Below are 18874 nucleotides of genomic sequence, written 5' to 3' on the forward strand. Positions count from 1 at the left end.
TCTTCACCTTTTACGCACCCATTTCTCTTGGCTGTGGACAATAACCCGCAATAAAAGCTTCGTATTCTCGCCACGTTATTCGTGCATGGAAAGTCTAGCTTGAATGAGAGAGCCGTAGCTTGCCCATAGGGATTAATGAGCACAACACCTGCCCTCCACCTTTTGATGTGGAAGACCCATCAAAGTAGAGGGTCCATGGTTCCTCCTCTCAGTAACAGTAGCAACCATTTCCGGCAGCTCTCAGGACTTCCTTGGAAAGGGTTGATCCTTCTATTTCCGGGAATAGAGCTAGCATGTCAATCACAGCTTGTCCCTTGATGGCCTTAGGAGTTGTGCATATGATATCAAATTCGGAAAGCTGCAATAACCAACGTGCGAGACGTCCGGATAATACTGGCCTTGTGAGCAGATATCTTACGGGATCGGACTTTACTATGAGTTGTAACTTGTGAGCAAGGAAGTAGTGTCGAAAGCGCTGTGCAGCATAGACAAGAGCAAGGCATAAGAGTTCCATTTTGGGTACCTTGCTTCAGCTCCTCTCAGTTGTCGGCTTACATAATAAACGGGGCTTTCCTCCCCGTTATGGCCATCCTGCGCAAGCAAGCTCCGCTGCGGCATTCGTCGCAGCCAAGTAAAGAAAACGAGTGGAAGCCGGGAATAGGTGCCCTCATCGTGGGCATTTGTGATCGATTGTTGTACCATTGGTAAGCTTCTTAGCATCCTGGCTCCATATACTGGCTTCCCTTTTTAAGGAGAGGAGTGAAAACACTCATCATTGCAGCAAGGCCTGGAATAAAACGCCGAATGTATGACAATCTTCCCATAAAACTTTTCAATTCCTTTGGATTCTTAGGTGGTGCAAGAGAGCATATGGCTTTGGTTTTCTCAGAATCCACATCTATACCACATTGGTGTACCTGAAAGCCTAGGAACTTGCCAGGATGAGACTCGAATGCATTTCTTTGGGTTCATTTTTACTTATATAGCGGCACCTTTCGCCTCACGCCTCGAGAACTCACGATGACTTTCTCGGTTTGGATTTTACTACGAGGTCATCCATGAGTCTTCCACCTCTTTTCCCATCATATCATGAAGCACACGCCGTCATGGCCCGTTGGTAGTAAGTATGCCGGCATTCTTGAGACCAAATGGCATGGCGACCGTGTAGTAGAAATTTCCATAAGGTGTTGAAAGGCTATTTTCTCGGCATCCTTGGGAGACATCTTGGTTTGATTATAGCCACTAAATCCGTCCATAAGGATAGCATGCCTTGACCCGAGGTTGAATCAATCAAGATATCCATGTTGGGCAGCGGGAACTCATCTTTTAGGCGGGCCGATTGAGATCGCACGATGAGTGCATGCATATTCCGATTTTGCATTTTCTTCTTCACGGGTACGATATTTGCTAGCCATGTCGGGTGTTTGATTGGCTTGATGAATCCAGCGGCTAGCAGCTTTTCGACTTCCACCTTGATTTGTTTCTCAACTTCTGGATGAAAATTCCTTCGTGGTTGTACAACAGGTCTTGCACCGAGCTCAATATTCAGCGTATGACTTACCAAGTTTGGATTAAGGCCGGGCATCTCTTCATAACTCCAAGCAAACACATCTCGAAATTCTTTCAATAACGACACCAAAGCCTCCCTTTCTTCCCCCGTTAAATGAACAACAGAGATGGGTCTTAGAATGAGAGGGTCATCACTTAGATTAATTGTTTCCGGTAGCCGCTCAGCTTTACTGCTGTTGAGCCATCTTGCATGTGCTTGGGTGCTGTCATTGGTTCTTGGAAAGGACAAGGCAAGGGTGCCTTGCCATCTAGACTCTCGCGGCTATCTGCTTGCATAGCTTCTCCACCATACTCGGGGCTTTCCCGTAGGATACGGTCAAGCCCCCAATCCCGTCATAAGCGATATACAGTGCGCCCATCTGGCAGCGTGACCTTTGAGCATTGAGGGTGATCGTAGGCATGGTTGTTGGCCTCCGAGTGCCTTTTTCTTTCTCGATCAACGATGGTTATGAGCTCCTCGTTGCTCAGATCACGAATCTCGGTCCACGATGGCAGGTAAGTCCCAGAATTCTTGGATGGGTTGTACGGCGCGCCTTGCACTCGATGTAAGTCTGCCCGGGTAGTGAGCTTCGCTTTGATTGAACGGTGCTTGATTCCCTGGTATACGGAGTGGTCTTAGCCCAATTCTTCCCTTTACACATTGATGGTACGTAGAGACCACAAGTTTATGTTTGTTGAGCCATGGCCTTCCCAACAAAGCATGATAAGCCACGTCTACGTCCACCACATAGAACTTGGTAAGTGACCGGATGGGCCCTACCTTCAAATTTACTTGCATATATCCAACCGTAACCTCACTTTGATTCCCAAAACCGCTAATGCTCGTTTGGGACTGCACGATCTTGGATAGTGGAATACCAGCTTTCTGTAAGTACAGACAGAGGCAAGATGTTAATGAAGAACCCGTGTCTACAGGCCCTCCGTATGAACACATCATTGATTTGTCCCTCCCAGTGCGGCCTCCTATGATCCGGGTATGGAACTTCCATGTCTCGCTGTAAAACGATAGCGTTGTCATTTTCCAAGAATGACCTTTGAGGTTGAGCAGTGAAGCAATGGGGGTTGGCTCCTGCAGAAATATTCATAAGGGCTACACGCTACTTCCCTCTCTTGAGGCCCGAAACCAAGTTGGTCAAAGAGTGACTTAACTCTAGGATTCCTCTGGAGGGCTTTGTGAAGCTGTGGGTCCTTGCTTGAACCCAGATATCGCTCCATTACAGATCGCCTCGGCACGCAAGGGGTGAAATATCACACAGAGCGTTTCTGTTTGTCTGGGCGAGCTTTCGGCATTGTTCTTCCGGCATGTCCAACATGAACACCCCATTATGCGCACATCATCCATCCATCGAGTGGCCATGGTGTGTTATAACCAGCGGTTTGAGTATTTGCACCAGTAAGCTTTATCCATGTTTCCACAAGGCTCCCAAATAGCCTCTGGTGGCTTTGGATCATTCCTCCATGGGTGGCATAATTCGTCATCATCGAGCAAATCATCTGAACACGTAATAACATGTTTCTTTCCCCCTTCGTTTTGGCAAAGGGTCCTCATCAATAGCCTGCTTCCTAGAGGGAAGCTCAAGAACTCCCTCATGTATTTTGCCATGTAAGATCCTCCTTAAACTCTGACAAGCGATGGTCGGATGTCCTACAAACTGGTGATAGCGATGATCTGGGATCACTTTTTTCTTCCCTGGTGGGGACCTTGTAGGGCCTGAGAGGTTTGATTGCGCCGTCAGCAATCATTGTGTCGAGGATGGCATGAAACTCTTCATCTTTGCAAGGCAATGGCGGGTACGTCTCCCTATCTTTTCGTTTGCGTGAGCTGTAGTCGTTAGATGGCTTCTCATCCGTGGCTAACACTTGATGTGATACCTTCTTCTCACTCCTCCAGCCCCTTTGTCCAGTCGGTTTGAGACATGCTTGTCTTTCTTACCGCTTCCGCAGGGGAAAATTGGCTGATGCCGATATTTTCCAAGTATACTCTATAGTCCGCCACAATGTTGCGATGCAAATCTCAACAAGTGCCTCCTCATCTTTTTCGTCATAGCAATCGAGAGCCAAGTCCCGGAATCTTCTCACGAAGTTCACGGGATCCTCCCCTTGCTTTTGGCGAGTGTTGAGTTGAGCTGCGTGGTGGTGACCCTCTCCTCGTGCTGAAAATATTTTTACAAAACCACCTTGCCAAATCGTCCCAGGAACGCATAGAGCCTGGTGCCAATGTGGTGTACCATGTATAAGCCCGATCGGTGAGGCTCTTTGAGAATTCTCGGAGTCGCAAATTATAATCACCAGCGTGTGGCCCCAAAGCATCAAGGAATCGGTTGACATGTTCCTTCGGGCTTCCTTTCCTCCCATCGAAGAGAACAAAGGTTGGTGTTTCGTAACCTTTGGGATAGGTCTGAGTAAACTTATGAGTACGGTGGGTGAGAATGTATTTCAATCCTCGACCGACTAAGCTCCTTTTCCGGCATGGCAGCGACATCCTCTGAGTGACAAAAGGCGGTCCCCTTTGTTCAGACCCCTTTCCACAGCTGACGTCTATCCTCTTTGTTTGGCTTGGAAGCAGCATTTTTAATTCTTTGATAGTGTCCATCATCTCATACAGGTTTCCCCATGGCCCTGCATAGCGTGATGAGATCGGTGAGGTGTGAAGGCTTCTCACTTGCGCTCTTGTCCTCTAGAGGAAGCATTTTGCCTTGATTCAGAATCACCATGGTCAGGTCCATCTTGGGAGGCCATGGTGTTGCTTCGGGTTTTCTTTCTTGGAGGCATCAGTAAAATGGCAGCTTGTTCCCAGTGTCGCCAATTTATGTAGGGGTTTTGTTCAATGGCGTGAATGGGCTGGAGGCTCTCTTTGGGAGAAGGCAATGAGCAAAAATCCTCCAAATGCATGAGTTCGAAAAACAAGCTCCCAAGAGAGTTTTTAGAAAATCTAATGAGATTTTAAAAGAACACTCTCAGGATCACTTCACTAACACCCAAATAAGCACGAGGATTTCATTAATGGCTTAGCTTGAGGAGCATGTGGCATGGGAGCTAAGCTTTCACAAGTTTAGCAATTTGAGAGAGAGAAAACAGCGTGGGTTTCTTACGGAGGAAATATCAGTGCGAGCCCTATCCTAAGAAGAAGAAAGATGAACAGAAGAGAGTTTGGGTGGCTTGAGAAAATTCCAGATTTGCTCGACAAAGCTTGGTCAAGGTCTGGATCGTTGAGTTGTGGATGATTTTTCTAGGTAGCCAAAGTCTCCTTTTATAGGCGTTAGGAGCTCCAATTTCGTCTGCCTGTTTTCTTCTTCCTTTTTCCTTGGCAGCTCCTACCTAGCCCTATTTTGATGAATTTCTCCATCCAAGGAGCATGGGTAAGGAACCCTTTATGGTTCCAACGGTTTGACGACAGTGGTGGGCTTTCCATAGAGGAAGCGCCACCTGCTTTCTTATGTTTTCTCAAGGCGAGCTTACAAAGGAAAGGGGAGAGATGGAGCCTTTTGTCCGATGGACACTTCCCTCACCCCCATGGATTTCTCTGGTCTTGCCATGGCTCCCTTATGACCATTGTTTGGAATTCAAACGGAATAGGACTTGACGCCAGATTTTTGTAAGTTGTTGGGTTTGGGCTTGTACATATGGTATTGGGTCCTCTGGCTTTGCTGCTTCTAACGTTTGGTAGGCTTTCGTCAAGCTGCTGGAAAGGCTTTCCCTTTAATTCTATTGATGTGGGCTGGGCTAAATATTTTGGTGGGTTCTTTGGTGTCTTCCTAGAGCATGGGTCAATTTTTCTCCTCTCTCTCATGCTAACCCATATGCTTGGGTTCTAGGAACGGCTTGAGTTCCAAAGCCCCCAAGTGGCTTTGAAACCTACGTTCCTTGAACCCTCAATGGGCCCCGTGATTGCTTGTCACCTTCCATACCACAACCTTCTCAGTAAGCCCCGGTTAATTTCGTGGCTTGGGCCCACTTAAGCTCGTGACGTAGCTTGGTATTAGAATGCGCATAATTTCTATGCTCGTGCTTGGGGTTTTATTATGCCATGATAGGCTAGAGTCGGGCCAAGTAGCACCGAATGAGCATGTGAGCGTGATTTAGTAATATCGGTATGTCCTTGGCTCCTTCTGCACGTGCTTGTTTAGCATGATTCGTGGCTTGTAGCTTGTGTTGGCGGCTCTTATAAATTTCCTTTTATCCCGATTGAGCTTATTTTGCATCCAATTACCCATATTGGGCTAGGGATTAATTTGGGCTTAGCCCCTTGGATTTTTGGGCCTCAACAGTGTTCTAATAAGATATAATCATATTCATTTTTGTTGTCCTATGGGGTTAATCCAAAAAAGATAATATTTAAGTGCACACCCTACTTGTCAATCATGTTGTGATTAAAGAATCTTTACCACATAGGCATGTCATATTTGTTAAATTCAGAGAGATGGGTCAGCGGCTCACTACTAACAACACCGATATTATCTCCAACTTAACCACCTACAAAGCCCAGTAGATGTGGAATTTTATCACAAAAGGCCTTGGTGATATTACTAGTGGAACCATTCATTATTTATTGTATTTTATTTAGTCAAATTTCCGATGTGGGACTTATATTCTTCAACACGCCTCTTGTAACATTCCATATCGACCTACGGAAAGGGGGTGATGTGCCTTATATATACATGTCCACCTCCATCTAGCACGAGGCCTTTTGGGAACTCACTGGCTTCGAATTCCATGGGAACTCAGAAGTTAAGCTAGTTTGAAGGCTAGCAGCAATCCCAAGATGGGTGACATACTGGGAAGTTGCTTGTGAGTTCTTAGAAACAAAACCGTGAGGTAAGGGGGCCCAAAGAAGACAATATCGTGCTATATGCCACGGTCGATCAGGATGTGACACTCTCACGCAGACCACTACATAGTGGGCGCCGAGCGTGAAACCAAGTCCACATTGGAATCAATCATTTAAGCCAAATACGTGAACATCACGTTGTATTGGGTAGAGATAAGGTAAACATTCAAGCTGCGTGAACACCACATATTGGGTAAGGGTAAAGGCCCAATTTAGGCGATCACTATCAACCCGCTCGATACCATGTTAAGATTTCGAGGAGGAATGGACCACCACTACTTGCAACATCGATATTGTCCCAAACTTAACCACATATTTAGCAAGTGTGAGGTTTTATACAAAAGGCCTCGGTTTTATTAGGAGTGGACCATTTATTATATGAGACTTTCTATTTTATTAACGTGAGTTAACTTATTAAATCAAGAAGATTTATTTCCTAAGTTACTTAGGTGATTTACTTCCTTATTTTATATAGTTGACCAAATGATCTCCATATGTTAGACCGAACCCCGAGCGGGATTAATCACATCCTTCAGATATGGGGACACCTCGTGGTATTTACCCAAAAAAAAAAAAAAAAACTTCAATCATCTTTCAAACTTCTTATTAGTGGTGAGCTTAATTTATGTATAAAGAAATATGAAAGCATAATAGCTAGTTCATACTTCTCATTGTTATTGTTATTTTATAATTATTCATTAATTATTTTTTTATTATAAAATATATTGTAAACTTGAAAATTCTACGACAAATGAGATAAGAACACGTGTACAAAGTAATATTAGTATTAATAAAATTTAGGGTTACAATATCTGTATGAAATCCTCTAATTCGATCTCCGAAGTGTTTAAAGAAAAATTGTGATTGATGCAAGGGTCATAGAGACTTGATTTTGATCAAACAGGTAGCACAAAGCTTGTTTAGTGATTGGATTTTTCTATGGTGGAGGAACTGGCACTTATTTATTGTGCTTGATGGCTCTTCTAAAGTGGGGTGAAGAATGTAGAGAGTTTTCTGATTCTTATGAGTTCTTGGTCTGTCTAAGAGTCCTTTCCTTTGTCTTGAGGCCTCCTATTTATAGGATCCTGCAGGATTCTTGATCTAAATGGTTTTCCTTCTTTAGGACCTTGTTTTGTGGGATTTTGATTTGATTTAAAATCAATTCCGATAATTCGGCAATTTAGCCAAATTATCTTCAATTAATTGACTTGATTAATATTTGATTTAAATTAAAGTCAATCACATAAAATTCTTCCCTTTAATTTTGTCTTCAATTTGAACCTTTTGATTGATAGGCTCCGACTCAAATTCCAGTTTGGAATCTGTGTCGAACCCCGTGCGTGTCCAACACAGGGCAGGTGTCGAAAAACACGAATGACCAAAATACCCCTTTTGCCCTAATCCCAAAACCTACTTTAGAGTTTGACTTCTACCGGAAAATCGGCAGAGTTTCCCTTGAAAAAGGCTCATTTCCAACAAATTCTCACCTATAAACAAGTCACAATTTAAAATCCCCAAACGTTCAGCATGCAAAAGATAAATTTACACACACAGAACAACTAATTCGGATGGCCTCAAGCCTTACAGAGTTTCAGGCCTATATCATAACATATCTATTCCACTTAAGTTTACAACAAGGAAATTATGTTCACAAACAAGGAAACTCCTACACAAGGGAGACAGAGGAAAAATAGTGGAAGATGGAATGCCCTCAAGTGGTTGTTCGGTACTCGTCTTTTGTCTAGGGGACGCAAAACAATAAAAGTATGAGTGGACAAAAATAAATGTTAATAACATAATAAGGACATACTAACCCCCACTGTTTAAAAACCATTTGAAAACCAGTTACACTTCCGTTCTATATTCGAACAAGAAAACAAGATTCATACTTGTACATATAATATCTCATGCGAAAAGATAAATCATCACTTTCAACACAAAATTCCTCAAACTGAAAATACTTTCCTCCTAGGTGTATCCCATAAAAAATCAGTCAATTCCAACAATATACTGTCAATTCCAAGTACCACATATGGCCACATGTGTGATATATCCTCGCAGAATTCAGGGACACAAGGTCGGCCTCGAGACGCATTCCTCGCGAGAACTCGGACGGGCGATGGTGGCCTACAATGCAATCCTCGCACCACACGATTCGGGCATCCCTAAGACTCATGGGCGCATTGTCATATGCGCAGACTTATGCAAGAACAGCAAGTCGTCAAGACATTCTAATTTCCAAAGGCAACTGAGACGTCCAAGGACATCATAATATTCAAAGGCAACACAAGGATACCTAAGGTGGTTCTGAAAACCTTTCCCAAATCTTTTCTCAAATCCAGTTCTCAAATCATTCTCAACTTTCAGAACTAATCTCATTTAATAAATAATAATAATAATAATAATAATAATAATAATAATAATCTCAACCAAAACCCAATTCTCGGAAAGTAAACACCATAAATAATTAATTCATAAAATATTTTATAAAACCATCATAGCATGAAAATCATTTATAAAACAAATGTCCACTCACTGTGGGTCCAAGCTTGCTTGACCCTTCGAGGGTCCCTCCGGTTGGGCACATGGAGTCTGAACACCTATTGAGAGAATACAAGCTTTGGTTAATAAAAAAGCTCCGCCTCAAGCCCTTATTCAAAAAACATAATTCCCAAAATTTAAAGTGTGTACCTTAGAAAGTTCCTAGGCCCATTCTATCACTTTGCAAAGAGAAATGATTTTAGAAGACCCGTGGTTAACTGTGTGGTCAAAATTTTCATATTGGTCAATGGGGCCCGCAGGGCTCACGACCTCCGATCATCAATATGAGAGTTCTACAGGTTCAACATAACCCCTTTAAGATATCCCAAGAGTTTCGTCAAGGTCTAAAGGTTCGAACCCGAAAACGCCTAATAGGTAAGTTTTGGTATAACCCTCAAACGGTCGAATTTAGCTACTTCTAGTATACCATCGTGCTTAGGAGGATTGCAGGACACAAGTCGTCGACATCTGGCTGATGCACGGCCACACTCCGCCTCCAATAGTAGGTGGCATGAGAGATTTTGGCGATCGGAAAATTTCCAAACCACCGGTCAAGTCCTATACCAAAAGGTCAAGCACAACTAGATGAATGTTTCGGGGTGGCTTAAAATACAGCCAAAATTACCGGCCAAATTGGGTGTCCAAATCAACTCTTCAAACCAGGAAATCAATCCAAATCAACTACATAAATGGATAGAAAGTGGAAAAGGATGAAGATCAATGCCTTACTTGATGGAATCGGCTGCTGGAGTTGCCTAAAAACTCAAACAGCACGAGGTTCCCCTAGATGTCAAGATGAAATCTCGGAGGTCCAAGCCCAAGACACTGATTCACGCCTAAGATTTCCAGAGGTCAGTGTGCACGTGACGGAGGCCTCACAAGGAAAGAAATCAAGAAGTTTGATAATAATTCCGAATGTTCTAAAGCAAGGAAGAATCAAGCATGTCAGAATATTTCAATTAATGCAATCCCATGGATTTAGGGGGGGTCTCGAAAGGAAAGAATTTTTAAAAGAGTTGACCTTTGGCCATTCAATGGTCAGACTATGGGCTGACGAATGCCCTATATAAATCTCACCAAACGAAGACAGAAGACACACAAACCTATTTTTTGTCTTGCATTTTTCTTTTCTTAGACTTAGGATATTACTTTTCAAGCACCTAGTGTAGCAAGTTCTTCCTTTCCTTAGTGTAAGTTTAAATTCTTGCAATTTACATTATCTTGTCATTAAAATTCAAGCTTATTTCAATTGCTTTCATTTTCATTGTTATTGAATTTTCATTAAGTTTAAATTCAAGTTTAATTTAGTTACCGTTCTTATCGTTCTTATTTTATTATTGTTTATTTATTGTTTTGATTTATTTTATCGCACTTTAATTCTCATCTTTACATTATTTATCTTACTGTTTCCCTCTTTTCGGCTGGGCAGCCGACGGAAGGAACTTTTGGTTTTTTTTTTAGTGCGGTGTGCCACCAAGCCCAATTTGGGCTTCAATGGAAGTAGATAGATAATGTTTTCGTCAGATTTGACTTTAATCAAACAATTGTTCGGCTGAGCAAGGAACCTTCTCACGGCCTAGATTCTTTCACTACCTAGGGGTCAAGGCTTTATGTGAGCGACCAAATGATGTGGAGTGGGTGGAGATGAAGATTGAAGGTGAAATGTAATGAAATGAAGAACAAGTGTGTAAAATAAAGGTGCTTAAACTTAAATATAATTTAAAGACAAATGAGTAAAGTAAAGTGCGAAAGATAAATAACGTAAAGACGAGAATTAAAGTGCGATAAAATGAATCAAAGCGATAAATGAAAGCGATAAGAACGATAAAGTAAAATGAACTTGTAATTAAACTTAATTGAAGTGCGATAACAATGAAAAGTAATGGAATTGAAATAAACTTGAATTTAAATGACAAGAAAATATAAATTGAACGAGAATTTAAACTTACACTAAGAAAAGGAAGAACTCGCTACACTAGGTGCATGAAAAGTAAAATCCTAAGTCTAGGGAAAGAAAAAGTGTGAGACGACAGATAAGTTTGTTTGTCTGATGTTGTGTGTCTTCTGTCTTCTTTTGGTGAGATTTATATAGGGATTCGACGTCAGGCCATGGGCTGACCATTGAATGGCTAAATGTCAACTTTTTAAAATTCTTTCCTTTTGAAGCCCCTTAAATTCGTGGGATCACATTGATGGAAATATTCTGATTGCTTTATTGTCTCATGTTTTGGAGTAAGCTGAACTATCATCAATCTCCTTGATTTGTTTCCTTGTGAGGCCTCCATCACATGCACATTGACCTCCGAAAATCTTGGGCGTGAATCCATGGCTTGGGCCTTAACCTCCGAGATTTCATCTTGACATCTGGTGGAAACTTGTGCCCCTTGAGCTTTTAGAATTCTAGAGTTGGCTTACCATCCGTCGACCATCCGCCAAGATGGGTGGTATGGGAACTCCAAATATTTGGATGTTGGGCTTGGCCCTACATTGGACTATATTTGAGTTCTCAAATATTCGAATATTGGGAATTCGGCGGACATACATCCCGTCGAACTTCAACTCCCTTGGCCCGACTTTGCTTGCCCAAGTGTTGAGAGGAGGGCGCCAAGGTGAGCAAGGAGAGAATTTACCTAGCCCACTTTGTAAGAGTGGCCGACCAAGGTATTCAAAGTACCGGCCCAACTTTGAGAATGAAGCATTTGGCCACTTTTGTAAGATATGCGCACTTTGCAAGATATGTCCAACCACTTTTGTAAAGGAATCGCGACCATATTTTGAGAGGCACCATGTTTGAAGATAACACCACTGCATTTTGAGAAGGCACCATGGCCTTTAAAGAAAAGACCTCGACCACTTTTGAGAAAGCATTACGCGCTAGGAATTCCGGCTACTAAGAATTCTTGACGCTAGGAATTCTCGGCTACTAGGAATTCTTTGCACAGAATCTGCCGCTAGGAATTCTCCGCTAGGAATCCTCACGTCTAGGAAATCTTCGCCCACTAGAAATTATTAGTCCGCTAGAATTCTCCGGCCTCTAGGAATTCTTGGCGCTAGAATTCTTTGTTAGGAATCCTCGCCCGTTAGAATTCTCGGTCGCTAGAATTCTAGGCGCTAGTAATTCTTGATGCGCTAGGAATTCTTCTTTGCTAGGAATCCTGCGCCCACTAAAATTCTCCATCGCTAGGACCGCTAGTAATTCTTCGGCCACTAGGAATTCTTCGCCTGCTAGGAATCCTAGCCCGCTAGGAATTCTCTAGTCGCTAGGAATCCTCGCTCGCTAGGAATGCTCCGGTCGCTAGGAATTCTTTGCCCGCAAGGAATGCTCCGGTCGCTAGGAATTCTTCGGCCACTAGGAATCCTCGCCTGCTAAGAATTCTCGCCCGTTAGGAATTCTTCGACCGCTAGGAATTCTTGGCCTCTAGGAATTCTTCCTTGGCAAATTTGGTGAATTTTGACCACCCCCAAACACTTACGCACTTTACTTTATGCATTTATCTTTAAATTATATTTAAGTTTAAGCACCTTTACTTTATGCATTTGTTCTTTGTTTCATTACGTTTCACCTTCAATCTTCATCTCCACCCACTCCACATTATTTGGTCACTCACATAAAGCCTTGACATCGAGGTAGTGAAAGTACCTCGGCCGTGAGGGTTCTTTGCTCGGCCGAACAATCGTTTGATTAAAATCAAATCTCGGATGCAACATACACTCACATTCCATCTAAGCCAAATTCGGTTGAAGCGATAGTACGTAATGCTCAAAAAGAAGAAGGATAAAGTTCCTTCCGTCAGCCGCTAAAGAAAAGAGGGAAACAAAAAATTAACAATCCGCAAATCATCAAAATCAATTAAAATTGAATCAAATTTTACACACCCCTATTTAAATTCCTAAATTCAGTTCGACCCGACCCATTTGATAGTTCTTAACCCTGTATCCTTTAATCCATTCCTCTATACCCAAACTCCCTTCTACCTTGGGTTCTCTCATTGACTCACACAGTGGCTACTTCGGTCGCTGAAAACAAATGGGCACGGTTTCAATCTCACCATTCTCAGCTCTACACTCACTCTCTGCCCCAAAACGTTACCATTCCTTTGTAATTTTGAGCTCTTTCAAGCATTTCACGGCCAAAGAAAATAGCCATCAATTACAATTGCTTCATAACACCAATGTTTTGAAAGCGTATAGTATAAGGAGGGGAAGCTTCAGCTTCCATGGTGCTGAGAGGCACTCCAAGTTGAGAAATTTTTTGGTTGAGTCAAACCCAACATCTTCATCTTCACTACAGACCCACAGGGGAACGTGGGAAGATCCTGACGATGGCAGCGGCAGTGAAGATGAGGAAGAAACAGAAGAACATGACTTGGGTTTCCAAAGTGAATGGGAAGAAGAAGGAGACGAAGAGAAGGGTGCTCCAGCTGCTGCTGCTGTTGACAGGTCCACAACAAACAAGTATGAAGAGGAACTTGTGAAAGGTTTATTCTTACTTTCCTTTTATTTTCTTGTTGCATCAATATTACAGTTTTCTCTGAAATTGGTGTTCTAAAAGTTAAAAGAAGCTTTGGTTTCTAGAGCGTTTATGATCTTTCTGGAAAGTTTATGGAAAACCCCTAGTTTTCCGTACTATTTATTTATTTTTAAATGATTTCTTAAGAAAAGTCTTATTGGGGGTAATGTTCTCTTTGCAGAGAATCAGACATGCTGTGTTAAAATTGATAGTTTGACAAAATAACATTTTTCCTAGACTTACCATGTTATCTTGCAATATTAGAACATTTGTTGCTGTAGTAAGATTATTCAGTTCTGGTGATGATTTGTAGTCTACAATTTCTTGGTCATGTAGATCTTAAAACACTGGTCTAATAATTTTCTTCTTCAATGAAATAACACGTTTTTGGGCATCTCAGTGTCTGGTAAACACCAAATATTCATTGGTATTATCTGTTTATTTCAGAGGTGGAACAGCTCTTGGAGCAAGAAGAAAAAGCAATTTTGCAAAAGCATGCGACTCCCTATATGAAGAAAATATCAACTGTAATGCTTTCTGTTCAAGTTTTAACTAAAATGAGTTTCTAGTAGTCTGCTCATGCCATTACCTACCTCCTATAGTACAAATGATGAATTGTAGATTGAGCAGATTGATTGAACTGTTTCTCACTCCCTAAAACAACTGTTAATAAGAAGTCAAATATGCAAGTAGAGAGTGATTACTTTTTTTCCTTCATTTATTGTGTCATGTACCTTCATTACTCAGGCAAAATGGAATCCAGTACATACTCTTGCACTATCGGGGCTGGTAACTTTCATGGACAAGTTACTTGACGATGGTGTAGATATTAATGTTGTTGATAAGGTGAGTTTTATCTATAATGGAGTTCCCATATCTATCTCCAATTTGATAGCACCCTGTAGTACCTGGATTAGTAAACCTCAGATTCATTTGGTGAAACAGGATGGCTTAACTGCTCTTCATACTGCAATCATAGCCAAAAAGGAAGCTGTTATTAGTCATCTTCTAAGAAAAGGTGCAAGTCCTCATATCAGAGATAGGGTAAGGAAAAGATTTTGATTAATGTCTCCTGGTCCGTTTTTCTGTGGGGGAACTATAAGTTTTTATGATTATTGTGTTATAGGATGGTGCTACGCCACTTCATTATGCAGTACAAGTAGGCACCAAGCGGATTGTCAAGTTATTGATCAAATATAAAGTTGATGTCAATGTTGCAGATAATGTGAGTTTTATTTTTTGAAATTTCTCAAAGCTGTATCCAGTTTGTCTTTTTTCTTTTATTTTCTCCAGCTTGTTAACAACTTCATATGCTTGTATTTCAGGATGGATGGACTCCGTTGCATATTGCTGTACAAAGTAGAAATAGAGATATTGCAAAAATTTTGTTAGTCAATGGTGCAGATAAGAGTAGAAGAAATGAGGTAGGATTAACCAGATACAGAACAGGGATCTCTAGTAGAGATGAAGCAAGGATTTTTCTACTCCGTTTTTTTTTCTTTCCTTTTATCTGTAAAAGTGATCTTAACAAAGTTGCTTCATATTTTTCAGGATGGCAGAACTCCCCTAGATCTGGGCTTATGTTATGGGAAAGACTTCAAGTCCTATGACCTCACCAAGCTACTGAAGATAGTGCCAATGGACAGAGAGTTTTAGAATACACAGTCGATTGTGTGTTTTTCGTATTTATATGTTCAAAAATCCTGCATCCAAGATGGCTTTATCAACTAATTATTCCGACTTTATCTCGTTGTTTAGATCTTGTGGGAAGCTGAAAATACATGGATGGAATATTTGGGGGCAGAGAGAATGCAAAAAGAAGCATATTGGTTGAATGCATTGTAAGTAGAGGCATGTATATATTATCAGAGGGTGAACAGGTAATACAAACGTGCTGGATGCACTGGTTTGCTGAGTATGGCAGCACAGGAGCTGCTGGATAAATGACTTGCTATAATTTGTTAGTGTAATATTTCATCCCAAGGCATAATTTTATTTGGTGTGCTAAATGAGCAACGTGTACGAAAAATCTGCATTTCGAAGATTTACAAGATAGAATGGAGGACAAGGAAATCATTCTAACAAATAATTATGAATACCAGAAAGTTGGTTGAACATTCAGCAGAAGTTTTTTAGAATTAACAGGATCTTTCCAACAAATAACGTTATAGGTAGCTAGATATTTAGTGATGGTTATTTATGCTACATAGGTTTTTTTTTTCGAGGAAGAAGATTTCATTCATAAGTAAAAAATGCAAACAAAGAAAGGCATAAAAACAGTAGCCTTGTTAAAATCTTCATAGGAAAATTACATGGGACAAACTATAAGATAGGAAAGAGTACCACACATGCCAAGGACTAACAGAAGAGTCCGACTCAGACCCAAAAAGGCAGTTACAAGAACAAAAAAAAAAAAAAGAAAAGAAAACTCAGCGAGACACCGTATGATGAGCCCATATGAAGAATAGCGCATCCCAAAGTGTCAAAAGAAGCTTTCTATGAGAGAACTCATAGTCCTTTGCGATCATGAACATAAGACATACCAAAGAGCAGAACACGAGAAAGCACAAGGCTGAAGAACACAGAAGACAATAGTAAAAATGAACCTTGTGAAGCACCCCAACTCAACTCAGAACATGACAAAGAAAACCTCCTATGACCAAGTGCAGTTCTTTAGATGACGTAGAGTAGAGAAGAGCTGCAAAGTTGCAATGAAACAAGGGGAAAACAAAGGACATCAAAATAGAAACTAAAACCCAAGAAAGCTCCTCGAAAAAGCAAGAACACAAACAAAACCCTATGATGGCCACTTAACCTGAAGAAAACGACTTAGTGGCAAAGAGCATTCGCCGAATGCCAAGCCCCTGCACACTCTAGCGGCACACTAAGGTGGACCCTCAGGAGACTCCACAAGATTAGTCTCCACAAAATTGTCATATAGAAGCCAGGAACCCCGTGTAACTGAACCCAAAAAGTGCCATGTGTCAAAGGCATAGAGTGCATATTATCATCATTTGGGGGTTTGACCATTAAGACTAATGAGCGTCGATACACCTAGGGTTCCATTTCAAGGACCTTTTTCTAATCCCGAGATGATTCTGTACTACAATTTACATGGCGGCGGAACTTTGGGACACCCTTGGGGAAATGCACTTGGTGCAGTAGCTAATCAAGTAGCTCTAGAAGCATGTGTTTAAGCTCGTAATGAGGGATGTGATCTTGCTCGTGAGGGTAATGAAATTATTATCGAGGCTAGCAAATGGAGTCCTGAACTAGCTGCTGCTTGTGAAGTATGGAAGGAGATCAAATTTGAATTCACTCACAAAGCGAACCTAGAATCTATTAGACTATATTTCCTTGATTAAAACCTCCTCAGTTTCCTTCCAAAGATTCGAAAAAGTCTTAATAAAACCATCACTGTTGACACGGTGATCCACAAGGACTTTGGCCACAAGACTATAGGTAAATCCAATAAAACTTTTAGAGACGGCTGAAGAACCAATAACCACCCCTGCCTGTTCACATGAGGTGAGCATCAAACGACTCCCAAAGGAGCGCTTAATATCATCAACAGAAACATCGCGATTGTGAATCACCGTAGGAAGACGTAGGAAGACATCCATAAGTATACAAGAAACCAACTGACATAGACCAACCCTAAAGCGTGGAGGTAGGCAAAGGTATAGAGCCCGTAACCCTAGCCGTCACACCCAAACACTTCGAGCAAATGCCAAGCAGCCACACACCAAAAACCTAGAAGAAATAATTGAAAGGAAATAAAAAGTGACAACACGCAACAATGAGGACCTGAAGCGACATTGATAAGCCTATATATTATATATATATATATATATATATATATATTTTATACCTCCTTTACTTATTTATTTGTTAATTTCATTGGATTAAATTGGTTGTTTTAATTGATTTTGTGAGATTTGTGAAGGAATTGTGAAATATGAGAAATTGAGGTAAAAAGGGGCAAAAAGATGAAGATTGGAGATTAATTATTAAAAAAAAGCTAAGTCATTCCTTTTGTCACATGGAATTTTGTCAAATTTCCTAGTTCAAGATGATTCAAGTCTTACCAAGTTAAATGAGGAGAAATAAAGAAAACCTTATATGAGAAGGAATCCTATTTTTATAACAATTGTGATTTTACCTTAGATACATAGGATTTCTAGGAGTATTATAAATAGGGAGTTTTGGCCAGGGATCCATCATCCTTCATCCCTTCACTATCAAATTCCTCCATATTCATACTCATAGCCGAAACACTCAAAGGAGAATACAAAGAGAGCTTGCGCAACCTTGCCGTTCTACTTGGAGAATTTGGTGCCTTCCATTTCTTCATCAACCATCATGATTCTCAATAAGTCATTCATGAACTAATTTGCTTTACTAGGGCTATGATGTAGCCTAGCTATGAATACTCAAATTCTTTGATATTGTTAATTTTATTTATCTATACATGTTGAGTGCTTGTTACCGCTCTTAATGCGTTCAATTAATTGGCCACTAATTGTATGATTGGAAGAATTCGGTTGATACCGGAAGGAGATTCCTAGTAAATAGCTTCTTATAACAAGTACCATAAATTACATAGCCGACTCGGAAGATTAGGTTATGGTTTGTGTAATCTTCAATGTTTTCCACAAATCTTAATGGGTTCTTAGCTATCTAAATCCATAACTAGGAATAGAGTAGGTTGATGGTAAGGAATACAACTAATATAACTCGGAAGAGAGTATTGGTGAGGTAAGAGAAAACAATTATCAACATGTTAGGTAATTATGATTAACAAGGCAAAAGGATTTAGGTGGGATTAGCTAGGTGAAATCGGTGCCCTAGTGCTTTATCATCTTTGTTTTCATCTTTTACATTATTTACTTAATCTCGATTTATTTTACTTGCTTAATTAGATTTAATCATCATAGTTCTCTTATTTTTTTAATTCAAATATAATTAGAAATAAATCACTTTAATATTTAATTGGATTAACTTGATCTTTGCTGGAACGATACACTATTTACTACTATACTAATTTGAACGATATTGTCCACATGCAATTAATCACATCAGACATCGAAGAAGAAAAAGAAACGGCACCAAAGCCCTAGGTCAGAAACCAATGCACAAAGAAAACCAACACCATCACTACTACAAAAAGTGAAAAAGATGACCAGAAAACAACGACGGTTCAAAGGAAAACAATCATTGTGTTTGAAAAGACGACAGTTTTATAAAACAGCCGTGTATGATTAACTTAAACACCTAAAAATGGAGATTCAATAGGAGTTTTTAAAAAACGACACACCTAATTAAAAAAGTGACGTCTTATTGAAGGTTTTCCTCGAGTAAACTCGAGCCCACAAACAACGACAGAAGGTATGAATCCACTGACGTAGAAAGTAAAGACGACGGTG

General features: G+C 40.7%; 1 protein-coding gene across 1 annotated transcript; it reads left to right on the plus strand.

The window, feature by feature from the left end:
• The first annotated feature begins 12888 nt into the window (after window positions 1-12888).
• Window positions 12889-15193, plus strand: LOC103328393 (ankyrin repeat domain-containing protein EMB506, chloroplastic). The gene is made up of 7 exons (XM_008230784.2): window positions 12889-13416; window positions 13896-13975; window positions 14196-14294; window positions 14394-14492; window positions 14575-14673; window positions 14774-14872; window positions 15000-15193. Exons 1-7 carry the CDS (start codon window positions 12966-12968, stop codon window positions 15102-15104), a joined length of 1032 nt encoding a protein of 343 aa, XP_008229006.2. The 5' UTR covers window positions 12889-12965; the 3' UTR covers window positions 15105-15193.
• Window positions 15194-18874: the final 3681 nt, after the last annotated feature.

The sequence above is a fragment of the Prunus mume genome, linkage group LG4 (assembly GCF_029339155.1).
Source record: "Prunus mume cultivar Tortuosa linkage group LG4, ASM2933915v1, whole genome shotgun sequence".
Lineage (NCBI taxonomy): Eukaryota > Viridiplantae > Streptophyta > Magnoliopsida > Rosales > Rosaceae > Prunus > Prunus mume.